Raw genomic sequence first — 27,939 nt, 5'->3', positions numbered from 1 at the left:
TTGCCCACCACTGAATTAAGACTCACTGTTCTATAATTTCCTGGGTTATCTCTACCCCCATTCTTGAACAACATTTGCAATCCTCCAATCTTCTGGTACTTCTCCCTCTCCCATTGATGATGCAAAGATCATCGCCAGAGGCTCAGCAATCTCCTTGCTCACTTCCCACAGTAGCTTGGAGTATATCTTGTCCAGTTCCAGTGACTTATCTAATTTAATGCCTTTCAAAAGCTCCAGCACATTCTCCTTCTTAATGTCTGTATGTTCAAGCATTTCAGTCTGCTGTAAGTCATCCCCACAATTGCTAAGGTCCTTTTTTTCTGGTGAATACTGAAGCAAAGTATTCATTAAATACCTCCTCCTACTCCATGCACACATTTCCACTATTGCACCTGATTGGTCCTATTCTCACATGGCTCATCTGCTCCCAAGTTCCTACCTAATAGCATCATATTTCCCCCTACCCTCATCAAGTGTTTTCCCAAATTGTCTGCTCCTATCCCTCTCCAGTGCTATGGTTAAGGAGATAGAGTTGTGATCACTACCTCTAAAATGCTCTCCCACTGGGAGATCTGACAGCTGACCAGGTTCATTTCCCAATACCAGATCAAATACAGCCTCTCATCTAGTTGGCTTATCTACATATTGTGTCAGGAAACCTTCCAGAACACACCTAACAAATTCCACCCCATCTAAACCCCTGGCTCTAAGGAGATGCCAGTCAATATTAGAAAAGTTAAAATCTCCCATCACAACAACCCTATTATTGTTGCACTGTTCCAGAATCTGCCTCCCCATCTGCTGCTCAATGTCTCTGTTACTATTGGGGGGTCTATAAAAAGCACCCAGTAGAATTATTGCCCCTTCCTGTTTCTGACTTCCACCCACACCGAATTAGTAGATAATCCCTCCATGACTTCCTCCTTTTAGTGACTCTATCCCTGATTAGCAATGCCACACCCCCACCTTCCTGTCTTTTTTGAAACATCTCAAGCCTAACACACTCAGCAGCCATTCCTGCCCCTGAGACATCCCAGTCTCTGTAATAGTTCCACGTATTGATTCATGCTCTAAGTACATACAGAAGCCTTGTGTGAATGCCAGAGGGGCACTCCACCTCCTATACTACCTCTCCATCAAGCACCTTTTGCCCCAACTGTGGCACAGTCTGCGGCTCCCTCACTGGCTTCATCTGCCACGTCAGAACCCACAGAGGAGAGGAAAATGCAGAACTACAACAAAGTTTTCAAAAGTAAACAATAAAGCTTGTCTCAAGATTCCTCCACCCCACCACATCCATTGTACCAAATTCAAGGTTGAAATGATTCCTAGAAGTTCTGCAGGAGCATATTTGTTGGTTAAAAGTAACATAAAAGGCATGACAGTTGCAGGAGGGAGAGAGGTTAATTACAATTTCAATTCCATTCAGTACAATTTTTCCATTTGTGAATATTATCTTATAAATAAAGATTCTCTAAATAAAGAAACTGACACCATGTGTTACTCTTGGTGAAAATTTATTACTAATCCTGTCCAGGGAGGACCAGAAAGACAAAAAAGAACAGTATAAACAATGTAAATCTGAATTCTGCAACAAATTCGGAACCTACCCGAGTCCAGCTGATTTCTGGCTCTGAAGTTACTTTATATTTCACTTCAACATCACATTTTGCACTTGGTGTTGATTTTTTCCAGTGAATAATAGCCTTGCATGATGAATTGTTTATAAATTCAGCTTTTATGATTTCCGGAGTGTCAGGCACAACTATTTGAATGGAAGACATTGTTAGAAATTGGTATTGAAATTAGATTATAATTCTCCCAACTTTCTCCCCTCCTCTGTAAAAGTTGGTCTTGGGGAATTTATTTTGTGTCAGGTTCTATTAGTGCAGAATTCCATCTTGCAGTGCTTCAGACATTCTAATTTTCTGCTATGGTTATGGCAGTCCTCCAGAAGAAATTCAAAGGACATTCAACCTAGCAGACACATGCAGGATATGTTTGCAGCTTTTGCACTTACCTCTATGTTCATGATCAAGGTCACAGTACTCCTTGGGTTAGTTACACCTAAGCATACCCACTGGTGGCCTCCACCAGTAACCTGACAAACTTCTGTGGAGTCCGAAGTAATTCCTTTCAAGTGGAGAGTTTGACTGAGTCCTCTGTCACTGGGGGCCATGGTTTCAAATTACAGAAAATTTTGTATCAAGGTGGCTCTGGAACTCAGGGTTGGAAATTCCTTATGATTTCAGATGATTTTTAAAGCATTACTTGCTTCCTGAACAGTTCCTGATCCCCACCTGGTCTCACATTTCTGTGTTGACAGCAGATCTGGGGTAAATGGAACTTGAGCTCCATTGGATCATTATGAACACCTTCATGCTGGCTTAGAACAGCATACACATGGGTCCCAAACTGAAATCCACTTCGTCATCTCTTTTACATATGTCAAGGTGACAGCAAGAGTAAATTGGGATAGAAACATAGAAACATAGAAAAACATAGAGCACAATACAGGCCCTTCAGCCCACAAAGCAGTGCTGAACATGTCCCTACCTTAGAACTACCTAGGCTTTACCCATAGCCCTCTATTTTTCTAAGCTCCATGTATCCATCCAGGAGTCTCTTAAAAGACCCTATCATTTCTGCCTCCACTGCCACTGCTGGCAGCCCATCCCATGCACTCACCACTCTCTGTGTAAAAAAACTTACCCCTGACATCTCCTCTGTACCTACTTCCAAGCACCTTAAAACTATGCCCTCTCATGCTAGCTATTTCAGCCCTGGGGAAAAGCCTCTGACTATCCACACAATCAATGCCTCTCATTATTTTTTACACCTCTATCAAGTCTCCTCTCATCCTCCATCGCTCCAAGGAGAAAAGACCCAGTTCACTTAACCTATTCTCATAAGGCATGCTCCCCAATCCAGGCAACATCCTTGTAAATCTCCTCTGCACCGTTTCTATGCTTTCCAAGTCTTTCCTATAGTGAGGTGACCAGAACTGAGCACAGTACTCCAAGTGGGGTCTGACCAGAGTCCATTATAGCTGCAACATTACCTCTTGGCTCCTAAACTCAATCCCGCAATTGATGAAGGCCAATGCATCTTTGAGTGTCCTACGGACTTGGACCCCAAGATCCCTCTGATCCTCCACACTGCCAAGGGTCTTACCATTAGTACTATATTCTGCCATCACATTTGATCTACCAAAATAAACCACCTCACAGTTATCTGGGTTGAACTCCATCTGCCACTTCTCAGCCCAGTTTTGCATCCTATCACCGTCCCACTGTAACCTCTGACAGCCCTCCACACTCAACCTTTGTGTCATCTGCAAATTTACTAACCCATCCCTCCACTTCCTTGTCCAGGTCACTTATAAAAATCACAAAGAGTAGGGGTCCCAGAACACATCCCTGAGGCACACCACTGGTCACCGGCCTCCATGCATAATACGACCCGTCTAAAACACAGTTGTAGACAGCTGTGAATGGCCACAGTTTATAAGCCCTTTGGTTTGTTCTGTGTTGTGATTCATTACAACTAAATCCAGTCTTGTTCACAAAAATGCATTTGCCCTCAGGAATGAGATGATGGTTAATGGGGAGACTGCACATTTCTAACGATGTGGCTCAACAGTAAATTGCTTAAATGTACTATACGCCTACTGAACCAGAGTTGCGAGCCCTGAAATTACAGATAGTAAAATACATTTGTAACTATTTCAATTATAACTCTTACCTATATCATTGAGCTCAAAAGTCAACCTCTTGGACGTTGCATTTCCTAATGCATTCACAGCTTGCACCCAAACCTTGTATACCAAGGCGTCTTTAAGATGGTGTCTGGGGACAGTGACATTGCTGGTTCTGGATTCTGCTGGAAATCTTTGTTCTTTGCCAGTTTTCACACTGTAACACAAGATAATATAGCTGTCATGCTATGTTACAGCTGTGCAATCTCTTTCACAAAAACAAAGGGTTAGAAATTTTCTTAGAATCAAAGTTCAAAGTTCAAAGTAAAATTTATTATCAGAGTACATACATGTCACCACACACAATCCTGAGATTTTTTTTTTGTGTTGTTCTTTCTTCACAATTATATTTATACTATGAGTTCAGGACAGGTCCTTTGAGATCCCAGGATTTAAAGTTACTGACCCTCTCCACCTCTAATCCTTCGATGATTACTGGTTCATGGATCTCTGATTTGCCTCTCCTAAAGTCTACTATCAGTTCCTTGGTCTTATTGACATTAAGTGAGAGTTGATGTTATTACACCACTCAGCCAAATTTTCAATCTCCCTCCTGTATGCTGATTCATCACCCCCTTTGATACAGCCCACAACAGCAAACTTGGATATGGTGTTGGAGCTGTACTTAACCACACCGTCATGGGTGTTAAATGAGTAGAGCAGGGAGTTAAGCACACATCCCTGCGGTGTTCCTGTGCTGACAGAGATTGTGGAGGAGATGTTTTTGCCAATCCTAACTAATTGGGGTCTGCAAGGAGGAAATCCAGGATCCAATTGCACAAGGTGGTATGGAGGCCCAGGTCTTGGAGTTTTGAGGGGACGATGATATTAAATGCTGAGCTGTAATTGATAAAGAGCATCCTGATGTATGCATCTTTATTTAAAGAGTATTTTATAAGAGAAATAACAGGAAGAAAAGCATAAGTTCCAGAATTTGATATCTGAAGACATGACAGCCATTTGTGAAGTGACTGTATTTGGGGATGTTCAAGAGACTATTGGAGGAGAATTGATATCTCAGTAATTTGTGAGGATAGAAGGTGTTACGGATAACATCAGTCGAGGCTTGGGGAGGTTTTAAAACTGAAGTGTCACTTAAAGTGAGGATTGGGATAGGTCAAAGGGTAGAAGAGAATGGACAATCTCACCTGGACCCTCAACACCAACTCTTTGGACAAGAAAACACAGCAGCATCTCTACTTCTTGGGCAGACTGAGGTGAGTGAGGCCTCCTGCCCCTCTCCATTTTAATCAATTTTTACAGGAGCCCTATCAAGAGTGCCCTGACCAGCTGCATCACTGTCTCGTACTGGAATTGCAAGACATCTGACCACAAGTCCCTAAAAGGATTGCAAGGACTGCTGAGAGGGTCACTGGGGTGGTCTCCCTTCCGCTCATCAGAGTTATTTATCTGGAGCTCTGCGCATGAAGGGCCCTTAGCATTGTCGATGATCCATCCCATCCATCCTACAATCCCTATGACCTCCTACCAGCAGGCAAGAGATACCGTAGCATTAGGACAAGAACTGTTAGGATGGGAAAAAGCTTCTTCACTCAGGCTGTGAGACTACAGAAGTCCCTGCCACCACCCAGGTCTCATCACGCATTACACTGTTTACTTTTTAACTTGAATTGTACATGCCTTTATTATTTGTAAATTTATTTGTGGCAATAAATAAATTTTACAAAGATGATACGAAGATTGGAGGAGGGGCAGGTAGTGTTGAGGAAACAGGTAGGATGCAGAAGGACTTAGACAGATTTGGAGAATGGGCAAGAAAGTGGCAAATGAAATACAATGTTGGAAAATGCACGGTCATGCACTTTGGTAATAGAAATAAATGTGCGGACTCTTTTCTAAACGGGAAGAAAATCCAAGAATCTGAGATGCAGAGGGACTTGGGAGTCCTTGTGCAGAACACTCTGAAGGTTCACTTGCAGGTTGAGTCAGTGGTGAGGAAGACAAATGTTCGCATTCATTTCAAGAGGTCTAGCATACAAGAGCAAGGATGTGATGCTGAGGCTTTATAAGGCACTGGTGAGGCCTCACCTTGAATATTGTGAACAGTTTTGGGCCCCTCATCTTAGAAACGTTGTGCTGGCATTGGAGAGGGTCCAGAGGAGGTTCAAAAGGATGATTCCAGGAATGAAAGGGATATGATATGAGGAACGTTTGATGGCTCTGGATCTGTACTTGCAGGAATTCAGAAGATGAGAGGAGATCTCATTGAAACCTTTCAAAAGTTGAAAGGCCTAGATAGAGTAGATGTGGAAAGGATGTTTCCCATGATGGGAGCGTCGAGGAGAACAGGGCACAGCCTCAGGATAGAGGGTCGCCCTTTCAAATCAGAGATGCGGAGAAATTTCTTTGGCCAAGGCATGGTGAATCTGTGGAATTTGTTGCCACATGTAGCTATGGAGGCCAGGCTGTTGGGTGTATTTAAGGCAGAGATTGATAGGTTCTTGATTGGACATGGCATCAAAGGTTACAGGGAGAAGGCCAGGAACTGGGGTTGAGGAGGAGGGGAAAAAAAGGATCAGCCGTAATTAAATAGTGGAGCAGACTCGATGGGCTGGATGGCCTAATTCTGCTCCTACGTCTTATGGTCTTATGGTAATATTACTTTGTGTGTATGTATGTGAGCTGTACTGTATGTACTGTGTTGTGCACCTTGGTCCAGAGTAACTTTGTTTTATTTGGTGGTATAAATGTGTACAGTTGAATGGCAATAAACTGAACTTGAACTTGAATGGGTGAACAGAATGTGAAGTGAGTTAATATACAGGCAGCTGAGTTTCAATGGTTTTGTTGTCACAGAGATTGGGACAGGGGCACCTGTTGGAATGCTTACAGGTGAATAGATGTTGCTGTGATTTCAGCAGATGAGCTGTGGTAATGGGTAAAATCAAATAGTATTCCACAACTAGGAAAAGGCAGCCCAAGTGTTGGCTTTGATTTACTCTTTGGTCATACATGATCAAAAAGCTCTGAATAGTCTAATTCAGCTTCAAACGCTGGTAGGGAGAGGGGCAAATCAGCAATTAGGGAATTTACGGCACTGATTGAAAACACTTGCTTTGACTTTCCTGTAGTTATTTAGAAAATTTTTTTGTTCATTCATTTCTGACTGTCGGATTAGCAGACTGACAACTTGGAGACAACAGGGTAGAGAAGAACGATGGAACATGGGAGATGGCAGCATGATAAAGCTGGGTGCCATGGAAACCAATGCAAGGCATTTTGGATGATGCTCCAGTGTTTACGCCATGTCGCAGTTTTGGTTTCATAACCTTTCGTTACATTATATGATAAATATCTATCAATCGCAGTTTTGAAATTTTAGTTGAATTTATCTCAGCAGTGGTGGAGAGGTTTTTAAGTAGGCAGTAAGCTCCTCAACACTATCCCAAACAACATTTGCTTTCTTGTCTGAACACTGCATCAGGTATTTGTACCTGAATAATGGATAGCTCATGAATGGAGCATGGCTCAATCCATTGATCATTCTCAGTAAAAGGTGGGTGTCTTTCACCTTGATAGTAATACTTCAATAAATAACGCTTACAGATACATTAACAAATCCAAGTTACCCTTTGGAGGGTTTCACTTTCAGCTTTGCAAGCTTGTAGTTGAGGTTAATTACCAGAGGAACTCATGGTTTAACACTTCATTAGTTATTCTTGAAATCAGAACTTCAAATGAAAATCGACATGTAATGACAGCTTGGTTTTGTGGCTAGAATTATCCTGGCCACAGATGACGTTTTAAAGAAACAAATAAGTGCCAGAAAAAGAGATTTATAAGTTAATCTAATAGAACAAGGTACGAGGGGTGATTGATACGTTCGTGACCTAAGGTAGAAGGAGTCAATTTTAGAAAACCTAGCACATTCATTTTTCAACATAGTCCCCTCCTACATGTACACACTTAGTCCAGCAGTCGTGGAGCATACAGATCCCCTCTTTGTAGAAGTGGTCCACAGCAGGGGTGATTGATAAGTTAGTGGCCTAAGGTAGAAGAGGATGAGTTATTAACTTCAAACTTTCTGCATTATCACTCAAAGAGTTGAACTGCACGTGCATGTAATGAGAGCGTCTTGGACCTCCAGGTGGTCCATAGCAGGAGTGATTGATAAGCTCGTGGCCTAAAGTAGACAGAGATGAGTTATAGAGCTCTCATTACATTCACATGCAGTTCAACTCTTTGAGTGAAAATGCAGAAAGTTTGAAGTTAGTAACATCTCCTTCTACCTTAAGCCATGAACTTATCAATCACCCCTCCTGTGGACCACTTCTGGAGGTCCAAGACGCCGACTGCTACAAAGAAGGGATCCGTATGCTCCATGACCGTAGGACTAAGTGTGCAAATGTAGGAAAAATAAATGTGCTAGGTTTTCTAAAATTGACTCCTTCTACCCTAGGCCACGAACTTATCAATCACCCCTCGTATCTTACTGCAAGGTTATCAAATTACTACTGATAGGAAAGCTGTGAATACAAAATATTCTTTCGGTTTTGCAGGCCCAACATCTCTGACCACAATGCACCTTTCCACAGAAATGCACAGCAAATGCCAGTAATTGGGAAAGTTCAATGAAAAAAAGCAATTCATGGTCGGTACTTATACTTGCTTAATTTGGGCATGGAAATATACCCACATGATGTTCATTCTGTGACAAGGAAAAGCCTCCTTATTCTCGAAATATATGTACAAAATACTCATGCATGTCATCTAACATTGGTATAAAATGGAGTTAGTAAGCATATAAAGAGGCCATTAATTTATGTACATTCATGCTATTCATAATAGGACTTGTTCTACCTCAAGTTTAGTTACTAACCTTACAGATCACAGCATTTCAGTATATACTACAGTGGATTCCGGTTAATTGGGACATCAATTAATCAGGACAGCTGCTTATTTAGGACTACTCTTAAAGAACAAAAACTAATCAAGGATTCTCTTTGTTTACTTTGGACATGATGCCACTTAATTGGGAGAGGAGGCTGTTGAAGAACGGCTTCTAACTAGTGTCAGTTGCGTGTGCTTGTGTGGCCATTACACACTACACAGTGCTTAGAGTGAACAGTTTTTAAATGGCGTCATTTGCATATGTTCATGTTCAAAACCCAGTGATTTTAATCACTGATAGTTGGTGAGAAATAAGCAGTAAGACAACTTAGAACTGTTTTGCTCACTGTGGTTTCAAGGATTCAGACTTGGAAATGCCAGAAACCACTAGGAGTGAAAATGAAATAACTTCACTACTTCAACAAGTTCGGAACTACAAAGAATTTGAAGTTGTTGACAATCCTCTTGAAGGATACCTTTGGTCTCTACTGGACACTCAGCTCTCACCTGTGGCTCCAAGTAGCTGTTTGCATCCACCAGTGGCCACAACCTGGTACACTGCTTCGACTGACGGACTAAACTAGGTGAGAGTTTCATACCCTGGTGAGATAGGGACATGCCTGTCCTACCAAGCCAAGTCAGTTCCAGAGGACTAGGCAGATGAGATCTACAGTGAGATTCAACGGCCAGGAAGGCGGTTCTGCAACGTTCCACGAATGTGCAGCTTAGTGTTGATGTTAGAAAGTTTCACTTTACTCTCATCCAACCACAAGCCCTTCTTCATCTTTACAATATCTTCTAAGTGACACTTTGCAAAGTGTTTACAGGCAAGGATATGCTTTTTTTTTAGTGGCATGTCTAGTGCAAATCTAATACGGTGCATCAGCCAGGTAACACAGTCCCTAGTGTAAAGTATGGTGGAGGTAGCATCATACTTTGGGGACACTTTTCAGCAGCAGGGTCCAGAAAGCTGGTCAGGATTGATGGGAAAATGAATGCTACTAAAGTTCCTGGATAAAAACCTGCTAGCCTCTGCCAGAAAGCTTAAACTAGGGAGGAAGTTTGTCTTTCACCTTGACAATGGCCCAAGGCACACTGCCAGAGCAACTATGGAGTGGCTTCAAATGAAGAAAATGGATGTCCTTTAGTGGCCCAGTCAGAGTCTGGATCTTAACCTGATTAAACATCTCTGGCAAGACCTTAAAGTTGCTGTCTGCCGTTGCTTCTCAACGAACCTGGCATAGCTTGAGCAATTTTGCAGGGAGGAATGGACAAATCTTGCTCCATCATGTTGTGCAGAGCTAATAGAAACTTATCCAAAAAGACTCCTGGATGTAATATCTGTGAGAGGGGTTCAACTAAGTACTGAGCAAAGGAGGATGAACACTTCTGAACTGTCGACATTTCAGCTTTTGAATTTTTAGTTTATCATGCTTTCCAATTTCCCCTGTTTTTTGGGCTCTACAGTGAAAATAAAGAAGCATGTGATTCACAAATAAAAATTTTCAGTTAAATTGATCAAAATCCCTGGTTGTAATATTTATTTTAGTAAACAAAGAATTGGGGCTGAATACTTTTTCAAAGCACTTTACATGTTTTTTAGACATTTTAATACATTGTTTTCAGCTCCCCCAAGCAACCCATCCTGATTCAAACTACACTAAAAGCTGACCCACTCACCCTAACGAGCCTGTGCTGTGTAGTAAGATCATAGCTGATCTGATTACAACCTTTATCACCCTACTTATCAACTATATGTCTATCCTCCATTGTCAAAATATTTGCAGAAACTCCTTTTGTGAGGGAATAGCAAAGGCATGAACCAATGAAAGAAAATATCACCTCAATCTCAAGTGGGCAACCCGTTACTTTTAAAAGGCAATGCCCAGTTCTATATTATTACATCCTCTCCACATCCACTCTGTCTTATTCCCTCTGGATCTTCTATGTTTCAATTAAATCTCTCTTCACCTTTCTAAACACAAGCAGATCCAAGTTTTATACAGAAGATAGCCTGCCAGCTTCAAGTATTAATATAACAAACCTTCTCTGAACAGCTTCAAAAGATTTATATCCGTTCTTAAATAAGGAAATCAATACTTAAGCAATACTCCAGATGTAGTCTTATCAATATGCTAGACAACCAAAGCATAACCTCCCTACTTTTGAATGCAATTCCTTTAGCAATAAATATTTTTTTTGTATTTCCTAGGACACACAAATCTCTTTGCATTTCCGAGCTCTTTAATCTCCCACCATTTTAATTTTTCCCACCTAATTGAACAAATTTATATATTCTACACATTATCCTCCATTTTTCACAGCTCTACCCCTTCACTTAACCATTTATATTCCTTCGTACCTTCCTCACTCTTATTTCTCTGCATATCTTTATGTTATTAGCAAATTTAGCAACCACTTCTTTGGTGTCTTTATTCAAGCCATGTATATAAATCGCAGTAGTTGAGGACTTTTTCTGGCTGGCCACTGTGGCACATTGTATTACATCTGGACTATTCCCTTTTCCCTATTAACCAGCCAGTTTTTTATCCATACCAAAACAACACCCCCTTGCACCATGAGCTTTGATTTTCCAAAATAACCTACATTCAGAACAAAAATGTAAAATACTGGAAAAGAAAAATAGTTTGCAGTCAAAACCATGGCCTGTTGAATGCTTTCAATAATTATGCGTTTGTTTCAGATTTCCAAAATATGGAGATTTTAAAAAATTTACAATCTTTGCTGTGACACCTTATCCAATACTTTCTAGAAATCTAAGCATGGTACATGTATCAGCTCCTCGTCGTCCACAGGGCACATTACTTTATAAAGAAGTCATCTGTCCCAGTATTCTTTGACGTCCTTGGAGTCAATTTTTGCTTCAAGAAGGATCTGTTTACTGTTTTGACACATTTCACCACATTAATGGCATCATATGAACACAAGTGGTTGATGTTCTGTATCTCTGTCGATAAGTAGATTAAGACAGGTGTCTGAACTGTGCAGCTAGAACTATTAGCAGAAAAACAAAGGGGAGAAGGACATGTTGGAGTAGCAGCATAGTTAAGGATGAAAGGAGTAAGCTCTTTTAACAGAGAGTGTAGGTGCTTGGAAAGTGCTGCTGGGAGAGCTGGTAGAAGAAGATGCAACAGTAACTTTTTAGAGATATTTAGACAGGGGTATAAACAGACAGAGAATGGAAGGATTGGACCATGTGCACGTAGATGTGCAATCTAAAATGGCATTGTAGTTAGCACAATCATAGTGGACTAAACAGCCCTTTCCTTGGCTGTACTGTTCTATATTCTACAAAACAAGGACAATAGTTAATAAACTTAGCCTTGAAGAATGGGAAGTAGGATGAGTAAAGGTGAAATGGACAGCAACAGTAAAAAGATGTTAGTGTGTTAGGAGTCTGTGTTGTGATATATTGTCAATCAGTAGTAAGTAGTAAAGGATTTTTAGAGAAATGAGAGCACAATAATACAGAATATAATAGCAGGCTCTCAGTCCGAAACATTGGTTATACCTTTGCCTGACCCACGGAGCTCGTCCAACAGCTGCTTGTTCTGCTGATAGGTAATTACATTTAGTTGTGAAGAACATAGCTTACTCAAGAAAACTAAAGCCAATTACATAGCTGTGCAGTATAGTTATTAAGATAGTCTGGGGAAACTAGATTAAAAGATTTGCCAGGCCAAAAGGGTGACAACATTTTAAAGAAACACTTCACAACTGTATTCAACACTGTGGTCTGTATTGACTTTATATTTGTCCTCCACCTAAAGCTTGCTCTTTCTAGATTATTTCTTTTGATGCTGAACGGTTGCTTTTTTTCACTGCTGCTCTGTCATGTTTTCTTTCTCCCTACGATTCCCTTCCTCCAACATGAAGCATAGAGTCTGGTGCGAAAGGCAATATTGGTGCAACAAAAGCATGGTCCAGCAGAGTCAGAACAATTGACCGCTGCAAGAGGCCAGCTGGTTGGAAGAAAGTGACCATTCAAACCCTTATTCCAATCATCCTTACATACAAGGACACGGTCAGGAAGGTGACATGGTGGTAATTCGTAACTGACCCTCTTTTCCAACTGTGGAACCATGCAAGCTCCATTTTAACATTCCACATGGAGTGAAAACTGCCCTAATTTTCACAGCAGGTGATGATATATTCTCTCCTGCCTCAAAGCTGGAATTTACAATAATGCAGTGTGTGAAATGAGAGCTGCATAAGCACTTACATCTGATTAGATATCTTCCACTGCCCCAAAAGAAACACAATAACATTAGGAAAAATGATATAAAACACTCTTAAGGGTTGCTTTCTCTCCAGGTGCAATGTTGGAAACAGATGCCTGCAATGATCAGTGCTGATGGATCTTTACCGGTAGGAATCATAACACAGAGCCATAATGGAGAAGTGTAAAAGTCTGTCATGGAAGTGAGGGAAAACATAGGGTTCGGGGTTTAGAAAACCAGTGGGAGTGAGTGATACTCAGGGTGGAGACTGGGGAAAGGCATTACTTCAGCGTTTCTTCAGCCTGGTGGTTGTCAGCATAGATTGAGCCCAGTGATGTGAATAGCACTAGATTCAAGACTCTGACTCTTTATTGCAATATGTACTGCAGGTGTGCATAGCTAAAAGCAGGCCCATCGACTGAGATTCAAGATTGTTTATTGTCATTCATGACAATGAGTATAAAGGAGAGTGAACTGATTGTTACTCCAGATCTGATGAACCATAAGTGTGAAAAACACAATAAATATAAATATAAAAGCAATCCTATATACTAAAAAGACAACATACAACTAACTGCTGAGGGTGGCCATATATAGGTAAAATCAGATTATCTACATAGACTGATTGTATGTACATAAAATAACACTAGGAGCAGGAGTATCTGTATCCTCAGACAGGAAATAAGTGACAAAGTGACTCTTGGAAAGAGGAACTCTTCCAAGTAGCAGCAGGGCATATGAAAATACAGTAGGACAGTGATTGTGTCAATGAACGCATTAGGTCAGTGACCCAATCATAGACGGCAGAGCATTAAAGTATCAGGCACGCAGATGCGTACTTTTTTTTTGTGTGGGAACTCATTAATTTATGCCTCCTTGTCCATCAATGCATTTTGCACCATCGATGCAGATGGGAGAGGTTCATGAGGATTGGAGGGTTGTGGATGTTGTTCCCTTATTCAAGAAAGGGAGTAGAGATAACCCAGGAAATTATAGACCAGCGAGTGGTTGGTAAATTGATGGAAAAGATCATGAGAGGCAGGATTTGTGAATATTTGAAGCGAAATAATATAATTAGGAATAGTCAGCATGGCTTTGTGAAAGACAGTTTGTGCCTTACGAGCCTGATTAAATTTTTTGAGGATGTGTCTAAACCCATTGATGAAGGGAAAGCAGTAGATGTAGTGTATATGGATTTCAACAAGGCATTTGATAAGGTACCCCATGCAAGGCTTATTGAGAAAGTAAGGAGGCATGGGATCCAAGGGGACATTGCTTTGTGGATCCAGAACTGGCTTGCCCACAGAAGGCAAAGAGTGGCTGTAGACAGATCATATTCTGCATGGAGGTCGGTGACCAGTGGTGTGCCTCAGGGACCTGTCCTGGGACCTCTACTCTTTGTGATTTTTATAAATGACCTGGATGAGGAAGTGGAGGAATGGGTTAATAAATTTGCTGATGACACAGAGGTTGGAGGTGTGGATAGTGTGGAGGGCTGTCAGAGGTTACAGCGGGACATTGATAGGATGCAAAACTGGGCTGAGAAGTGGCAGTTGGAGTTCAACCCAGATAAGTGTGAGGTGGTTCATTTTGGTAGGTCAAATATGATGGCAGAATATAGTATTAATTGTAAGACTCTTGGTAGTATGGAGGATCAGAGGGATCTTGGGGTCTGAGTCCATAGGACACTCAAAGCTGCTACGCAGGTTGACTCTGTGGTTAAGAATGCATACGCTGCATTGGCCTTCATCAACTGTGGCATTGAGTTTAAGAGCCAAGAGGTAATGTTACAGCTATATAGGACCCTGGTCAGACCCCACTTGGAGTACTGTGCTCAATTCTAGTCACCTCACTACAGGAAGGACATGGAAACCATAGAAAGGGTGCAGAGGAGATTTACAAGGATGTTGCCTGGATTGGGGAGCATGCCTTATGAGAATAGGTTGAGTGAACTCGGCCTTTTCTCATTGGAGCGATGGAGGATGAGAGGTGACCTGATTGAGGTGTACAAGATAATGAGAGGCATTGATCGTGTGGATAGTCAGAAGCTTTTTCCCAGGGCTGAAATGGCTAGCATGGGAGGGCATAGCTTTAAGGTGCTTGGAAGCAGGTACAGAGGAGATATCAGGGGTAAGATTTTATGCAGAGAGTGGTGAGTGTGTGGAATGGGCTGCCGGCGGCGGTTGTGGAGGCATATACGATCGGGTCTTTTAAGAGACTCCTGGATAGGTAAATGGAGCTTAGAGGTCTGGAGTGGGATAAGGACCATCACTGGGTCTGGCAAACTAGCAACAGAGGAGCTGAAGGCAGTGTGGACAGGGCCAACGAACTTAACCTGTTCTTTAACAGATTTGACATTGTGGCCCCTGCCCATCCCCCACATGATTCATCTGTTGTTGGCCCCCAACCAACACATATTCCACTCTCCCCTCCTATCCCTCCTCACAGTCCCCCACCCTGCTCTCATGACTATATCCCTTCCCCACATGAAACCACCACGGTGGGCTTCACAGCTGAACAGGTGAGAAGACAGCTGAAACGTCTCAACCCAAGCAAGGCTACAGGACCGGATGGTGTCAGTACCAGGGTGCTCAAAGCCTGTGCCCCTCAGCTATGTGGAGTACTTTGCCATGTACTCAACCTGAGCCTGAGGCTCCGGAGGGTTCCTGTACTGTGGAAGGCGTCCTGCCTTGTCCCTCTGCCGAAGACGCCACGCCCCAGCGGCCTCAATGACTACAGACCGGTGGCATTGACCTCCCACATCATGAAGACCCTGGAGAGACTTGTTCTGGAGCTGCTCCGGCCTATGGTCAGGCCACACTTAGATCCCTTCCAGTTTGCCTACCAGCCCCGACTAGGAGTTGAGGACGCCATCGTCTTCCTGCTAAACCGTGTCTACGCCCACCTGGACAAGCCAGCAAGCACTGTGAGGGTCATGTTTTTTGACTTCTCCAGTGTGTTCAACAAACTGACAGCGATGCAGGTGGATGTTTTCCTGGTGTCATGGATTCTTGATTACCTGACTGGCAGACCACAGTACTTGTGCTTGCAACACTGTGTGTCCAACAGAGTGATCAGCAGCACTGGGGCTCCACAGGGGACTGTCTTGTCTCCCTTTCTCTTCACCATTTACACCTCGGACTTCAATTACTGCACAGAGTCTTGTCATCTTCAGAAGTTTTCTGATGATCCTGCCATAGTTGGATGCATCAGCAGGGGAGATGAGGCTGACTACAGGGCTACGGTAGGAAACTTTGTCACATGGTGTGAGCAGAATTATCTGCAGCTTAATGTGAAAAAGACTAAGGAGCTGGTGGTAGACCTGAGGAGAGCTAAGGTACCGGTGACCCCTGTTTCCATCCAGGGGGTCAGTGTGGACATGGTGGAGGATTACAAATACCTGGGGATACGAATTGACAATAAACTGGACTGGTCAAAGTACACTGAGGCTGTCTACAAGAAGGGTCAGATCCGTTTCTATTTCCTGAGGAGACTGAGGTCCTTTAACATCTGCCGGACGATGCTGAGGATGTGTGTGCTGGGGCAGCAGGCTGAGGGTAGCAGACACCAACAGAATCAACAAACTCATTCGTAAGGCCAGTGATGTTGTGGGGATGGAACTGGACTCTCTGAAGGTGGTGTCTGAAAAGAGGATGCTGTCCAAGTTGCATGCCATCTTGGACAATGTCTCCCATCCACTACATAATGTACTGAGTGGGCACAGGAGTACATTCAGCCAGAGACTCATTCCACCGAGATGCAACACCGAGCGTCATAGGAAGTCATTCCTGCCTGTGGCCATCAAACTTTACAACTCCTCCCTTGGAGGGTCAGACACCCTGAGCCAATAGGCTGGTCCTGGACTTATTTCCTGGCATAATTTATATATTACTATTTAACTATTTATGGTTTTATTACTATTTAATTATTTATGGTGCAACTGTAACGAAAACCAATTTCCCCCGGGATCAATAAAGTATGACTATGACTATGACTACTACTATGAAAAATACAGGGCTATGGGTAAAGCCTATGTAGTTCTAAGGTAGGGACGTGTTCGGCACAGCTTTGTGGGCCAAAAGGTCTGTATTGTATTGTAGGTTTTCTATGTTTCTGTGTTTCTATGCCCAATTGTTTTATTGGCTGTTAAAAATGAAGGCACATTGTTACTTCATTCTCTGCTTGTACGGGCAAAATGAGCATCAACCATGTTGATCATGTGGCAAAGATGGCAACTGTGAATCATGCCTGTAAGTGCCCATATGAAGATCTGCAGTGGGCTGGATTAAGATGCTTCTCAAAGTGGATTTTGAAATTGGCAATGAACTATATCATTTCAGATATACCCACATCTGAGGCACAGCCCAGGCAGGAAGATAGATAATACATTCCAGCACCTTTGAAGCACAACTTATTTGTTCCTTTGACATCTGCCTAATTACTCAAGGTAAAGGAATTTCTCTTGATATTAATTGAATTGAAAGCTGGAGAATTCTCAGTGCTTCCTCTGCTTTTCCACATAATTCCACTGGAAGTACATGATCAAAGTTGGAATCTGCTTATCCTGGTAATTTTCCTGGAATCTCCAACCCTAACCAGGCCATTGATAAGGAAGGGGCAGAGATGCCCAAGCTCAGAGGTTTCCTTTGAGCCAAGTTGGTAAAAACACCTCAAGCAACTTGCAACTGCCATTCCTTGTTTGTGTCCCTGATTCTTGAAAGAGAGATTTATGAAAAATTGTTAGATCAATCACCTTTTCAAATACCTTCTTAAGATACCATGAGGAAGCAGCCAAACCACCAAGATGACATTTGGTATTCTCGCGAACAGCATTGTTATTTTCAGATACCAGTATGTAAAAGTGTTCACTCACCTTTGGACATGGAGAGTATATCGTGTTGCTAGAAATGTCTTTTTCCCTGCTTTCCACATACATTGCATGTAGTTTTTTCTCCAAACACACTTCAGATCTCTTGGCTGGCCTGGTGGGTCTAACAACATAAATCACAGCATTGATAAAGTCTTTATATAATTTGAGATCTACCATCATGCTTCAAGGGGTACTTTTAACAGTATGTCTGTAAATATAATGATTTCTTAAATCCTTTAGAAGCAACATAGTTTGATATTGCTATTTGAGGTTTTTTTTTAAGTGCGTTGTACCAGACATTCAGCCATTCTTGTCTGGCATGTGGTATCAGGATTAACCGGGTCACGCTATGAATGTTCCTGACTCGACCCTTGTATTTTTTACGAGGCCGAGTGGCTAGCTTGACACTCAACCCGGCACGGATGGAAAGTGTGCTCAGTGGTGGCCTGACCTGGATTCGAACTCGGGACCCTTCGCTCTGGAGTCCGGCACTGATCTCGCTGTGTCACCAGCCAGCCTATTTGAGTAATATTGCAAATATATTGTTTGATTCAGCTTTCTTGTTGTTTACATTTTTCATTTTGGGTTATACGTAAGTAGTACATGAATGGCATACGCCATTACACCACCACATCACAAGTGCTTGCCGTACTAAAAGAAAAACTAAGCAGACAAAACATTTCCCAGTTCCTGTATTTTTCTTTTGATTAGTTTCTGAAGTTACAAAACACAACAGTAGCAACAAGGAAGTTTTAAAATGAATCCAAGATGACTACCTATTGTACCTGTTGAAGAGCTGCATGTTTTTTTACTTTGGAAGGGGAAGAAAGATGTTTGAATTAGAAGAAAAACAGAGCACGGGCTTTATCGGAAAGGGAGAGGTGCCATGCTCTTTGCTCCTTCTCAAGCTCTCTGTCACCAATTCTGCGGCAGACGAAAGCTGCATGAAATACCCATCCAAAGTGTGCAGCGTTCCAGCAGTATGGAAATGTGTCCATCACTCATGTCAGCCTTCCCGCTAACACGGACGTTCTACCTGCCGCCTACCAACAGCATTCCTGGAGCTATAATCTACCATTTGTAATGCATGCCTTTCCAGTGCTTCTTCAGCATTGACATAACTCAAGGACGGACATCATCATTATTACATCACTTCAGGTACTTATGACGTAGAACAACCAACCCTGTTGTGTGAATGCATACATTTTGCCACGGAGGAAGGATATTTTAGTGGGAAGAAAATCCTTTGCATCTTTATGAAGCTACAATAAGGGATAGTAATTTAGAAATAACATACTTACAACCAGATTGAAGGTCTGCTCTACAAACCAACATGTCGGTCCCATCAATGCACTGAACGTAGCAGGTTATTACGGAGTTATGGGTCGTAACGTTGGTTATCCAGTGATGAGCTGCAGTATTATTAAAGCGCTTCATTTGTACTGTTTTTCTATTAATATCAAGTTTAAATTCATTGATATTACACTGCTGGTTCCCAGTCACACAGGTGATTGAAATGTTTGAACCCACCAAGAAGACAGGAGCCGGCTTTACCACGACTCTACCAGGAAATTCAACAAGGGAAATAGCTGCCACTGAAAGAGAAAACAGAGTTGAAAAGGCCATCCAACAAACATAACAACTGCTGCTCACATTGAGCACTAGCTTTAGAGCTGAGAAGAATGATCTGTGATCTGACTGAAATGTACACAACTCTAAAGGGTGTTGACAGAGTAGCAAGCACCATGCTTCCCCTGGCAAGAGAGTCTGGAACCAGATGACGACATCTCTACACAAAAAGCTGACCATTTTAGACTAAGGTGAGGAGAAATTTCTTCACCCGAGTGTTTGTGAATCTTTGGAATTCTTTACCCAAAAAGATTGAAGACCTTCAAGATAAAGATTGATAATGTTTTAGATCTTATGGGAATTGAGGGATATGGGATTAGATCAGGAAGGTGGTGCTGTGGTAAAAGATCCACCATTGTCATGGACAGTCATAGAGTTTTTGAAATCAGAAATTGGCCCTTTGGCCTAACTCGCCTACACCCACACAGGTGCTTTTGATTGGAAACAAGGCTTAGCATCCCACCTCACAGGGTGTGTCAAAAGAATCGAATCTTTGAGTCTCATAGAGAAATTGAGCACAGGAACAAGCCCTTCAGTCTACCATGCATATGACAAACATTAAGAACATAATTTTATATTAATCTATGCTAATTCATTTTATTTTCTCCACTCTTCCATCAACTGCCATTAGACTTAAAGTTGAACGAGCATGAGGAGCCAAATGTTCGACTGCGTTTGGTTCTTTTCTTTTATGCTCTATTTTCATTGCCCTTTTGTTTACCTGAAGGTTGACTCGACGGGCTGAGAGTGTCCCAGATTTGATTGGCTAACCCTTGTGCTGCACTCAATGAAATCAGGTCACATGGGTAGGCCTGAACAAGCCTAGGCCAGGAAACTGTTGATTAAATCTTTGTCAGACAGCAATGCTACATCCCACATTTTGCAATCTGTCAAGACTATCAAGATTTAGATTGCATATATATAGAATATATTTAGTTCATATTAATTCAAAGACTATTAAAAATTGAAATAAATAATCAAATAAATGTAATCTACTTAATTCCTATCTTTCTTCTTGAAATCTGTAAAACATCTCTTTAAATGAATGAGCTGCCAGATCTTGTACCATTTCAGAAGAGGTGTAGGGTCCACAAGCAGGGCCTACAGGGCAAAGCTTAGCAAGCCTGAGCTCCACCACTTGCTTTCATGTGGAGAATACTGACACTTTCACTGGCTATAGTCTATTAGCAAATTTAGGACTTCTGTGTTTAGATGTACATTTATGAAGAGACATCCTGGCAGGTTACATTTACTTGCAAGTTTCAGCCCATTATCTCCTTCTTCCCATAGATACTGCTGGGTAATTTCAACATTTTCACTTTTTATTTATTATTTCAATTGAGAAGTAGTATTTTTTTCTGAACGGATGTGTTGAGATCACGGCAGTTTTTTTTCTTTTTTGCTTAATTTTATTAAAGCATTATGTATGGGAAGATTTTTCAACTCTACAATTAGACAATGGTATACACAGCTTAAGATGTATGCAAAACAGAGTTCTATTTGCTTTTCCCAATAAATTCTAAATTGCCATTTTAGAACACATGCCCTTTACAATGTTGCATGTTTTCTATTTCTTATCTTAAAGAACAAGTGGTTGCTGATGCTTATCTCCCTATACTTGCTGCTTGATCTTCCACATTTTGTTTTTATTGGTGTTTGCTAAATCAGCTGGTTCAAAAGCAGTTCCAACACAATTCTTATCACTTGACAGGTTAGTCCCACTTGTGGAAGTGTTCAACATTACAGCATGCATTAATCTTACTTGCTCACGTAGCATCAATTAAATAAAGAATTCTGTCAGTAGACTCATTAACAGTTTCATTAACCCAATTCAACATAAATGTTATAACTAATTAAACAAATTTATTGAAGCACAAATCTAAAATGCATGGTGCTATCTCAGTATCTGTAATCATTGCAGAGGTGATCAATCTTCTTCTTATCAATGTAGAATCATAAGCTGTGCTCAGGGCACCTCAGCTTTCCTTATTCAAGATTTACATCTACCGCCCTCAGAATTCCTCAGCTGTTTCACAGCTTTCTGCAGTGTCGCTCACTGCTAGAGACACATCTGCCTTAATTCTCATAGTATTTTAGGTGTTAGATGTACTGAGTGTGGGGGTATGCAAAGTGTGGAACAGAGCTCACGCACCTGCAATGATTTAACAAAATTTTTGATGTACTGAGCAGACCTTGAAGAAGATAACATACTGATTCTTTCTGCTTGCTTTAGCGTTGCCCTGACTGCAGCTTTCTGGTACCTTGCTGGAACTTCTTAATCATCAATACGCCCACAAGCCTTTTCTCACGTTGTTTGGGTGGTGACACAGATATCCCAGCAGTGTCAAACCTTGTCCTCAAATCTGAAGCTTCCTTCTGGCTATTTCTCTCATTGCACATAAAAGCTGTTTCTGCAAAAATGTATTTTCTTGTAATATATATTGACTGCAATTTAAAAGTATTATTATCCGTGAATTGTTTTGGGGGTATCTGACGTCATTAACATTTAAATGAGCAGTGCAAAATAGAAACAAAAGACTCACCAAAAGATTTGATGTAAAATATTATTGCCATTAATGTCTTTATTATACTAGCTAGACCCATGGTGAAGTCATTAAACATTCCTGTAAAAGAGTATTTTGTACACAGCCTTAGTAACAACAGAAATAACGTTTCCACATTAGTACAAACTGTGAAGTTTCTGCTTTTTAATACTTGTAGCAGCTATATAAATAAGAAAGATTCATTGGTTTGGTTTTTCAAACTTATGATATTAAACACATGTAATGATTTTAAACAAGTTTCAAAAGTTCCCATTTTTCCTCTGTCCAATTATTATAATTAATTAATCTTTTTCAAAGTACATATTATGTTGATTTGTGTCAAACTGTGTACCCGGGATTGTGATTGAATAGGCAGATTGGAACATCTGACTGTTACAATTTGGAATTAGATAGGAAAATGAAAAATACAAAATTGTTTTATTGATACACTGGAATATGTTACAAAATTTAAAGAAAAGGAATAAGAGTAGATGCCATAAATCTGAAATTAAACAGAGCATACTGGAAGCATACTGCTGGTAACTAACATGCATTTAGGAAAACACATGAAGGAATATAAACATACATTCTACTAAGATTAGAGAAATATAACATTGAAATGTGGATAGAGCCAACTGACACTACAGTCTCAGACAGGGAGTCAATTAAGTCTGCTACAAACTGCTTCATAGATGACAGTCAAATGAACTACAGACCATTAATGATTTGTGTGCTAACATAAAAATGGTTAACAATGTTTAAACTGTAGTAGTGGTCATACTTTGAGACAAGAGAGGAACAATGGAGGAAAATACATGTATACAAATCTTGATTTGTGCAATCCAAGTGGGACCTGAACTGTAAGAATCACTTCACCTCTTTTACTTGAGTCTGAATTATAATAATGTTGGCTGGTAAATGTGGATATCATGAAATTAAAACAAGTACAACTGAAACAAGTAGACTGCAGTTCTAGGCAATTATGTGAGAGGAGACAAAGGGAACTACTTGAAAAAATCAGAAAGTGGGGCATGGAGTGGGTAATGAGGCAGAAAAAAGTATTATAGAGAGACTCGTTTCCCCCCGTCCCCCAGATAGGGGAGGGAAAATGTGTTCCATGGGGAAATCATATTGTAAGTAATAGATATAGTTGGGCAGAGGGACAAAACAATTCTGCTACCTGAAAGATAATTTGACAAGACATATTTGAGAAGTGAGACAAATGTATTCAGGTGCTATTGGTGAAGACAAAGGAGACTTCTTCTGAAAGTGGAGTCACCAAAGAAACTGTGGTACAGCTAGAGCAATGGAGAATTTGACTGAGACCTAGTGAAAGGAAAGATGGAAGATGCATTTTGTTGTCGGAGTGTTTGTAGTATATATCTATTACTAGTGTTATTACATGGGGAGTAAGTAATCTTCCTTGTCACCAGATCAGGCAAACAGATAGTACAAGCAAGTAGCCAGAATGGACATCTACCTCCTAAAATCTAAAAAACGCATTTCCCATCAATTTACAAATTATATGGATTTATGCGCTGTTACGCAATGCTACTTTACAATAGTTACAAAGACATTTATACTATTGTCAAGCATTGAAATATTTGCTACAATCTGTTAAGGAGACAAGGGTACGTGTATTTTGTCCCTCACTAAAACAGAGAATGCGCAGAGCTTTGGGCCAGTTAAAGTTTGTACAAAAAGACAAGAAAGGAAATCAAGAAGTTACAGGATGTTGCAAACATGGTTGTAGCTCAGCATCAGAGGGGGCTGTTCAAAAGAGGTGGTGGACAATGTTACAGAGATGGACAAATTGCATATTCGTGTTGGATGGCATACCAGATAGCTGTATTTATAACATCTTTTGGAATAAAGTGTTTAATAACAAGTAGATCACAATACACCTATTCAAAATTTAAAAAAAACTATTACTCTACTCATTACATTAAGTTGTTCTAAAGCAAATGTCTTTCGCTACTTTCACATCTCAATCAGACTCTGCGAGCAATATTTTCCCCTGTATTTTTCTTAGAATGTCATAAAGCTATTTAGGTCATCAGATCTGTTCCTGTAAGTTATGATTTTGCCTAGCAAGGTAGAAATTCTGTTTTTCATTGTAATTCATAATTAGCTAAAAAAATCATTGGAATAGCTTACTATGTAAGATATATTGTTGTTTGTGGTATAATTATAGTAATAAACTTTTCAAGTTTCTCAAGTAGCTGAAATCACTTATCACACATGTGGAAAAGTCCATTAATCTAGCCGTTCAGTTCACCATTATAAAGAAAACTTACATTATAACACACAATCTGACACCCACTTTACTGACCAGAACATTATTATTATTGATCAGTTCAAGAGTAGAAAAAATAAGAATACGTGAAAGAAATTCCAAAATGTTATGTTAGCAATAGAGGCAAAGTAGCTGCTTAAAAGATTTTGACTGAGTGTTGGATCAAACAGCACAATTTAAAGAAAATGCTGGAGCAGGGCAAGATAAATATGAAGATGAAAGAACAATTTTTATAGACAAAAATACTGATTAAATTAAAGAATCATTCACAAAGTATGTTCATGAATATAAGATATCAGGAATATTCAAGTTACATTATCTGTACCACAATGAATACAAGATAATGACCAATGAATAATTTCTAATTGCTAACCCATATTTCAACCCAGTTTACTTTATAAAAAGGCCAATGCTAGAACACAGATGCAAGATAAAATGTTTATGAAATACACAATGTTATTTTTATTATCATGTAAAGAAAGAGCAAACTAAAAAGATTGACCACAATTTAATAACATCATCAGCAGCCTGCAAAGTGCTTTCTTACTCAATGTTCCTGGGTAATAAAGCCTTTTACAGAACTTAATATCTCTCCCACTATAACTGAAAAGATTAGTACAAATAGGAAACGACATTGCCTTAGTGACACAGTTGATGAGACAGAAAAGAAAAGTCTATGTGGGACACACTGTACAGCCACGTGATAGGTTAGGCAGCACAGTAGTGGAAAGCTTAGTGTAACACTGTGACAGCACTGGCAGTGAGATCAGGATTTGATTCCCACCACTGTCTGTAAGGAGTTTGTACATTCTCCCCATGACTGCATGGGTTTCTTTCGGGTACTCTAGTTTCCTCCCACATTCCGAAGGCATGCGGTTGGAGTTAGTGAGATGTGGCCATGCTTTGTTGGGGCCAGAAGCATAGAGACAATTGTGGGGTTCCCAGAACAATCCTCAGACTGCGTGGTTGTTGATGCAAAATGATGCATTTTGATGTACCTGTGAGAAATAAAGCTAACCTTAACAAGAGAGAAGCTGGAATGTGTAGTCTGGAAAGCCAAATGGATGCTAGCAATCATCCCATCAGTATGGAAAAGGAACATTCTAGTGACAATGAGCTGCTCAGTAATGTTTACATTCTAATTCAGTAAAATGGTTGGTTAAGCTGTCGACCATGCTGTCTGATGAGACTCTCATTTGTTATTACAATTAGAGAATATCGGCTAAAAATGGAGATGATATTCATGAAGACTGCAAACATCTCTCATCCAATAAACCTTGCTGGAAATTAAATCTGCATTACTATTATGCTCCAATGTGCTACATGACCCGATCCTTTGTAAAAAGGGCTTTCTGGGAAAAAAAATCCTAACTCACTTCCAAAATTTCATTTTGTATTGTTCTAATGGTGGTCCCTATACAACATTGCATTTTGTTGTTGACAGTGAGTTAGCATATTATCTTGCAAGACACAGGATTCCTCTGTTGCTGAACTCAAATGTTCTGTACAAGATGAATTTCAGGGTAAGTTTACTGGTCAACTGCTTGGTAGTGAGCTGCATTTGAGCTACATTTTCAATCTAACTCAGATTCTAAGCCATATGAATGTTGTTCTGAGGCTGAGACTCATAAATAGCTGGAATAAATAGTATAACACATACCATTTAGCTGTGTTACACTGGGCAATGGTTGGCAAAAAGGACAAAAGTAATTGATCCATCTACATTTTACTCTGGATCAAATTTAAAAAATGACTAGAAATGAATACCATTTACTGATGTTATAGAATTTGGACCATTACTTCTTCCCCAGTTAACAGAGAAAACTATCCAGCAGATCTCCTTCTGTGAGCCCTTTCAAATAAAGGGTCTGCAGCCTGAAATGTTGTCTCTGATTACTCTTCTCACAAATGTCGACTGATCTGCTGGGCACTTCCAGCATTTTCTATTTTTACGTTTGACTGTTTCAGCTGTTCACCTTTTCTGAAAGGTGTATTCAAGTTTGCGAGTATTGCAGTGCAAGCTGTTCACAACTAAATGCTACAGATTGACATGTTCCAAGGTGCCTTACTAAATGCTGAAAGATATATTGATACATTAAGTGGTACAGCCACCACTTACGATCAATAGGAAAATACTGCAATATAATGCCGTTCCACCATAGGGGCTAGAGTTGATGTAAACATTCTTTGGACTTAACACTAACAGAAACTTCTTTCAAAAGCTTGATGTTATCCTTACACAATGTAAATTTTTTTTAGCAAATGGAATGGTATGTCTTGTCCTGTGAATAGCAGCATATGAATGTCCAGAATTATACATTTACAAATGTATATGTATATTTTTGATCTAGGCTTCCAAACGATTTCTAGAATCCAAAAATAAACATATCAAAAATATGCTCTAACAATCTTAGTAAGAAGAAAAAAATCTATACTTACCCTTTCTCTTTGCTGATGTTCTTAAAGTTAAGCCATAAAGTTATACTCTGCCATTGGAAATAGTTTGTCCTGAATTTATACCGAGTGGTAGACTTACAGAATGTATTTTCTTGTACGCCAGGTAGCTTTTTCTCAAGAACAAAGCCCTTTAACAGTGACATATTCTTTTCATTAACAAAAATATTAATTCTGAATCTGTCACTTAATTGTTCTCAGGGTTAAAATAAACAGAAATCAATTTGCCTTACTTTATTTCCAATGAAGGTGCGTTTCTTTCCACCGATTGCCGTGTAGAACTTCCTGATGGTTTTTTTGCTGCAGTCTTTGGACCTGCATGCCTTCTTAACAACGAACTCTTATTTTCACACAGATTATAGTAAAACCACTGAATCTAGGCTGACACTAATTTCAGTACAGTACTATACTTTCCATCTGAGTACTGACTGGATCACATGACTCATTGGGAAAACCCCCTTGTTTGCTGACTTATGTCTTGCTCTTGCTGAGACTTGGTAACATATTTCCAACACGTGCAGAAGTTCTATCCTCAAGCTTATTTTTAAGAAGCACACATGCAATGACTGAAACTTTGATTTATGCATATAACCCTTAGACTTCTGTAAGATTTTGTTTTGCTGTTTAAAGAAACATGAATGATATCTCACATATAATTTTAAATAATGCAAGGATCCATTACAATTTTTCATACTTTACAAAAAGCCAGTTGCTTTGAACATTAAATTTGAATAATTTAAAAAAAACACATGGTGTTACAAAGGGCATGGAATCTCTCAACTTTTAAAAAATCTATTTCTTGTTTAAATAGATTATAAACTTAATATAATTCTGTACATTTTATGCCAGTAAAACTAATATATTTAAAAAACATATAAGCACATAATAGATTTTCCTACTTTAAAGAACATACTTCAAACCCAGCATACATTTCACATTTGAATTATTTTCAATTATTGATGATATCTTTTATGTCATGAGATCCTGACCCACTTTGTTCACCCATGGCTCAATTTTGCAAAATGCTTATGTCAAAAAAAAACTTTGCTTTAATTTTAGTAGAGATCAAGTTCACAAAAATATGTAAAGGTTGTGAACTTTTCAATTATGTGGTTATTAATTTCAAATTATTAGAAAATTCCATTCTGCTATTAGTAATCAAATATAGATGTACATTTAATCCTTAAAATGTAGCAGAATACAATTTTTTTCATAAGTTCAGATAAAAATGCTGGCCAAACAAAATAGGTCCCATATTGAATGTTTGATCTCCACTGAGCTACCTAATATTAATTAGG

At 40.0% G+C, this 27,939-nt stretch overlaps 1 protein-coding gene across 2 annotated transcripts in view; it reads right to left on the bottom strand.

The window, feature by feature from the left end:
- Window positions 1-27,008, bottom strand: part of LOC134355172 (interleukin-23 receptor-like) — an 84,440-nt gene extending 57,432 nt beyond the window's left edge. Inside the window, exons 1-7 of one of the 2 annotated variants that reach the window (XM_063064951.1) lie at window positions 26,875-26,940; window positions 26,627-26,772; window positions 21,892-21,972; window positions 19,021-19,314; window positions 17,723-17,840; window positions 3,745-3,914; window positions 1,611-1,765 (exon numbers count right to left, since the gene is read on the bottom strand). In XM_063064951.1, the coding sequence (XP_062921021.1) occupies window positions 1,611-1,765; window positions 3,745-3,914; window positions 17,723-17,840; window positions 19,021-19,314; window positions 21,892-21,970 (816 nt within the window). In that variant the 5' untranslated portion in view covers window positions 21,971-21,972; window positions 26,627-26,772; window positions 26,875-26,940. Of the gene's footprint in view, window positions 1-1,610; window positions 1,766-3,744; window positions 3,915-17,722; window positions 17,841-19,020; window positions 19,315-21,891; window positions 21,973-26,626; window positions 26,773-26,874 lie in introns of both variants that reach the window. The other variant, XM_063064952.1, reaches the window with a different exon arrangement.
- Window positions 27,009-27,939: the final 931 nt, after the last annotated feature.

The sequence above is a fragment of the Mobula hypostoma genome, chromosome 12 (genome assembly GCF_963921235.1).
Source record: "Mobula hypostoma chromosome 12, sMobHyp1.1, whole genome shotgun sequence".
NCBI classification, from domain to species: Eukaryota; Metazoa; Chordata; class Chondrichthyes; order Myliobatiformes; family Myliobatidae; genus Mobula; species Mobula hypostoma.
The sequence above is the reverse complement of the archived record's forward strand: the minus strand, read 5'-3'. Positions and strand labels throughout refer to the sequence as shown.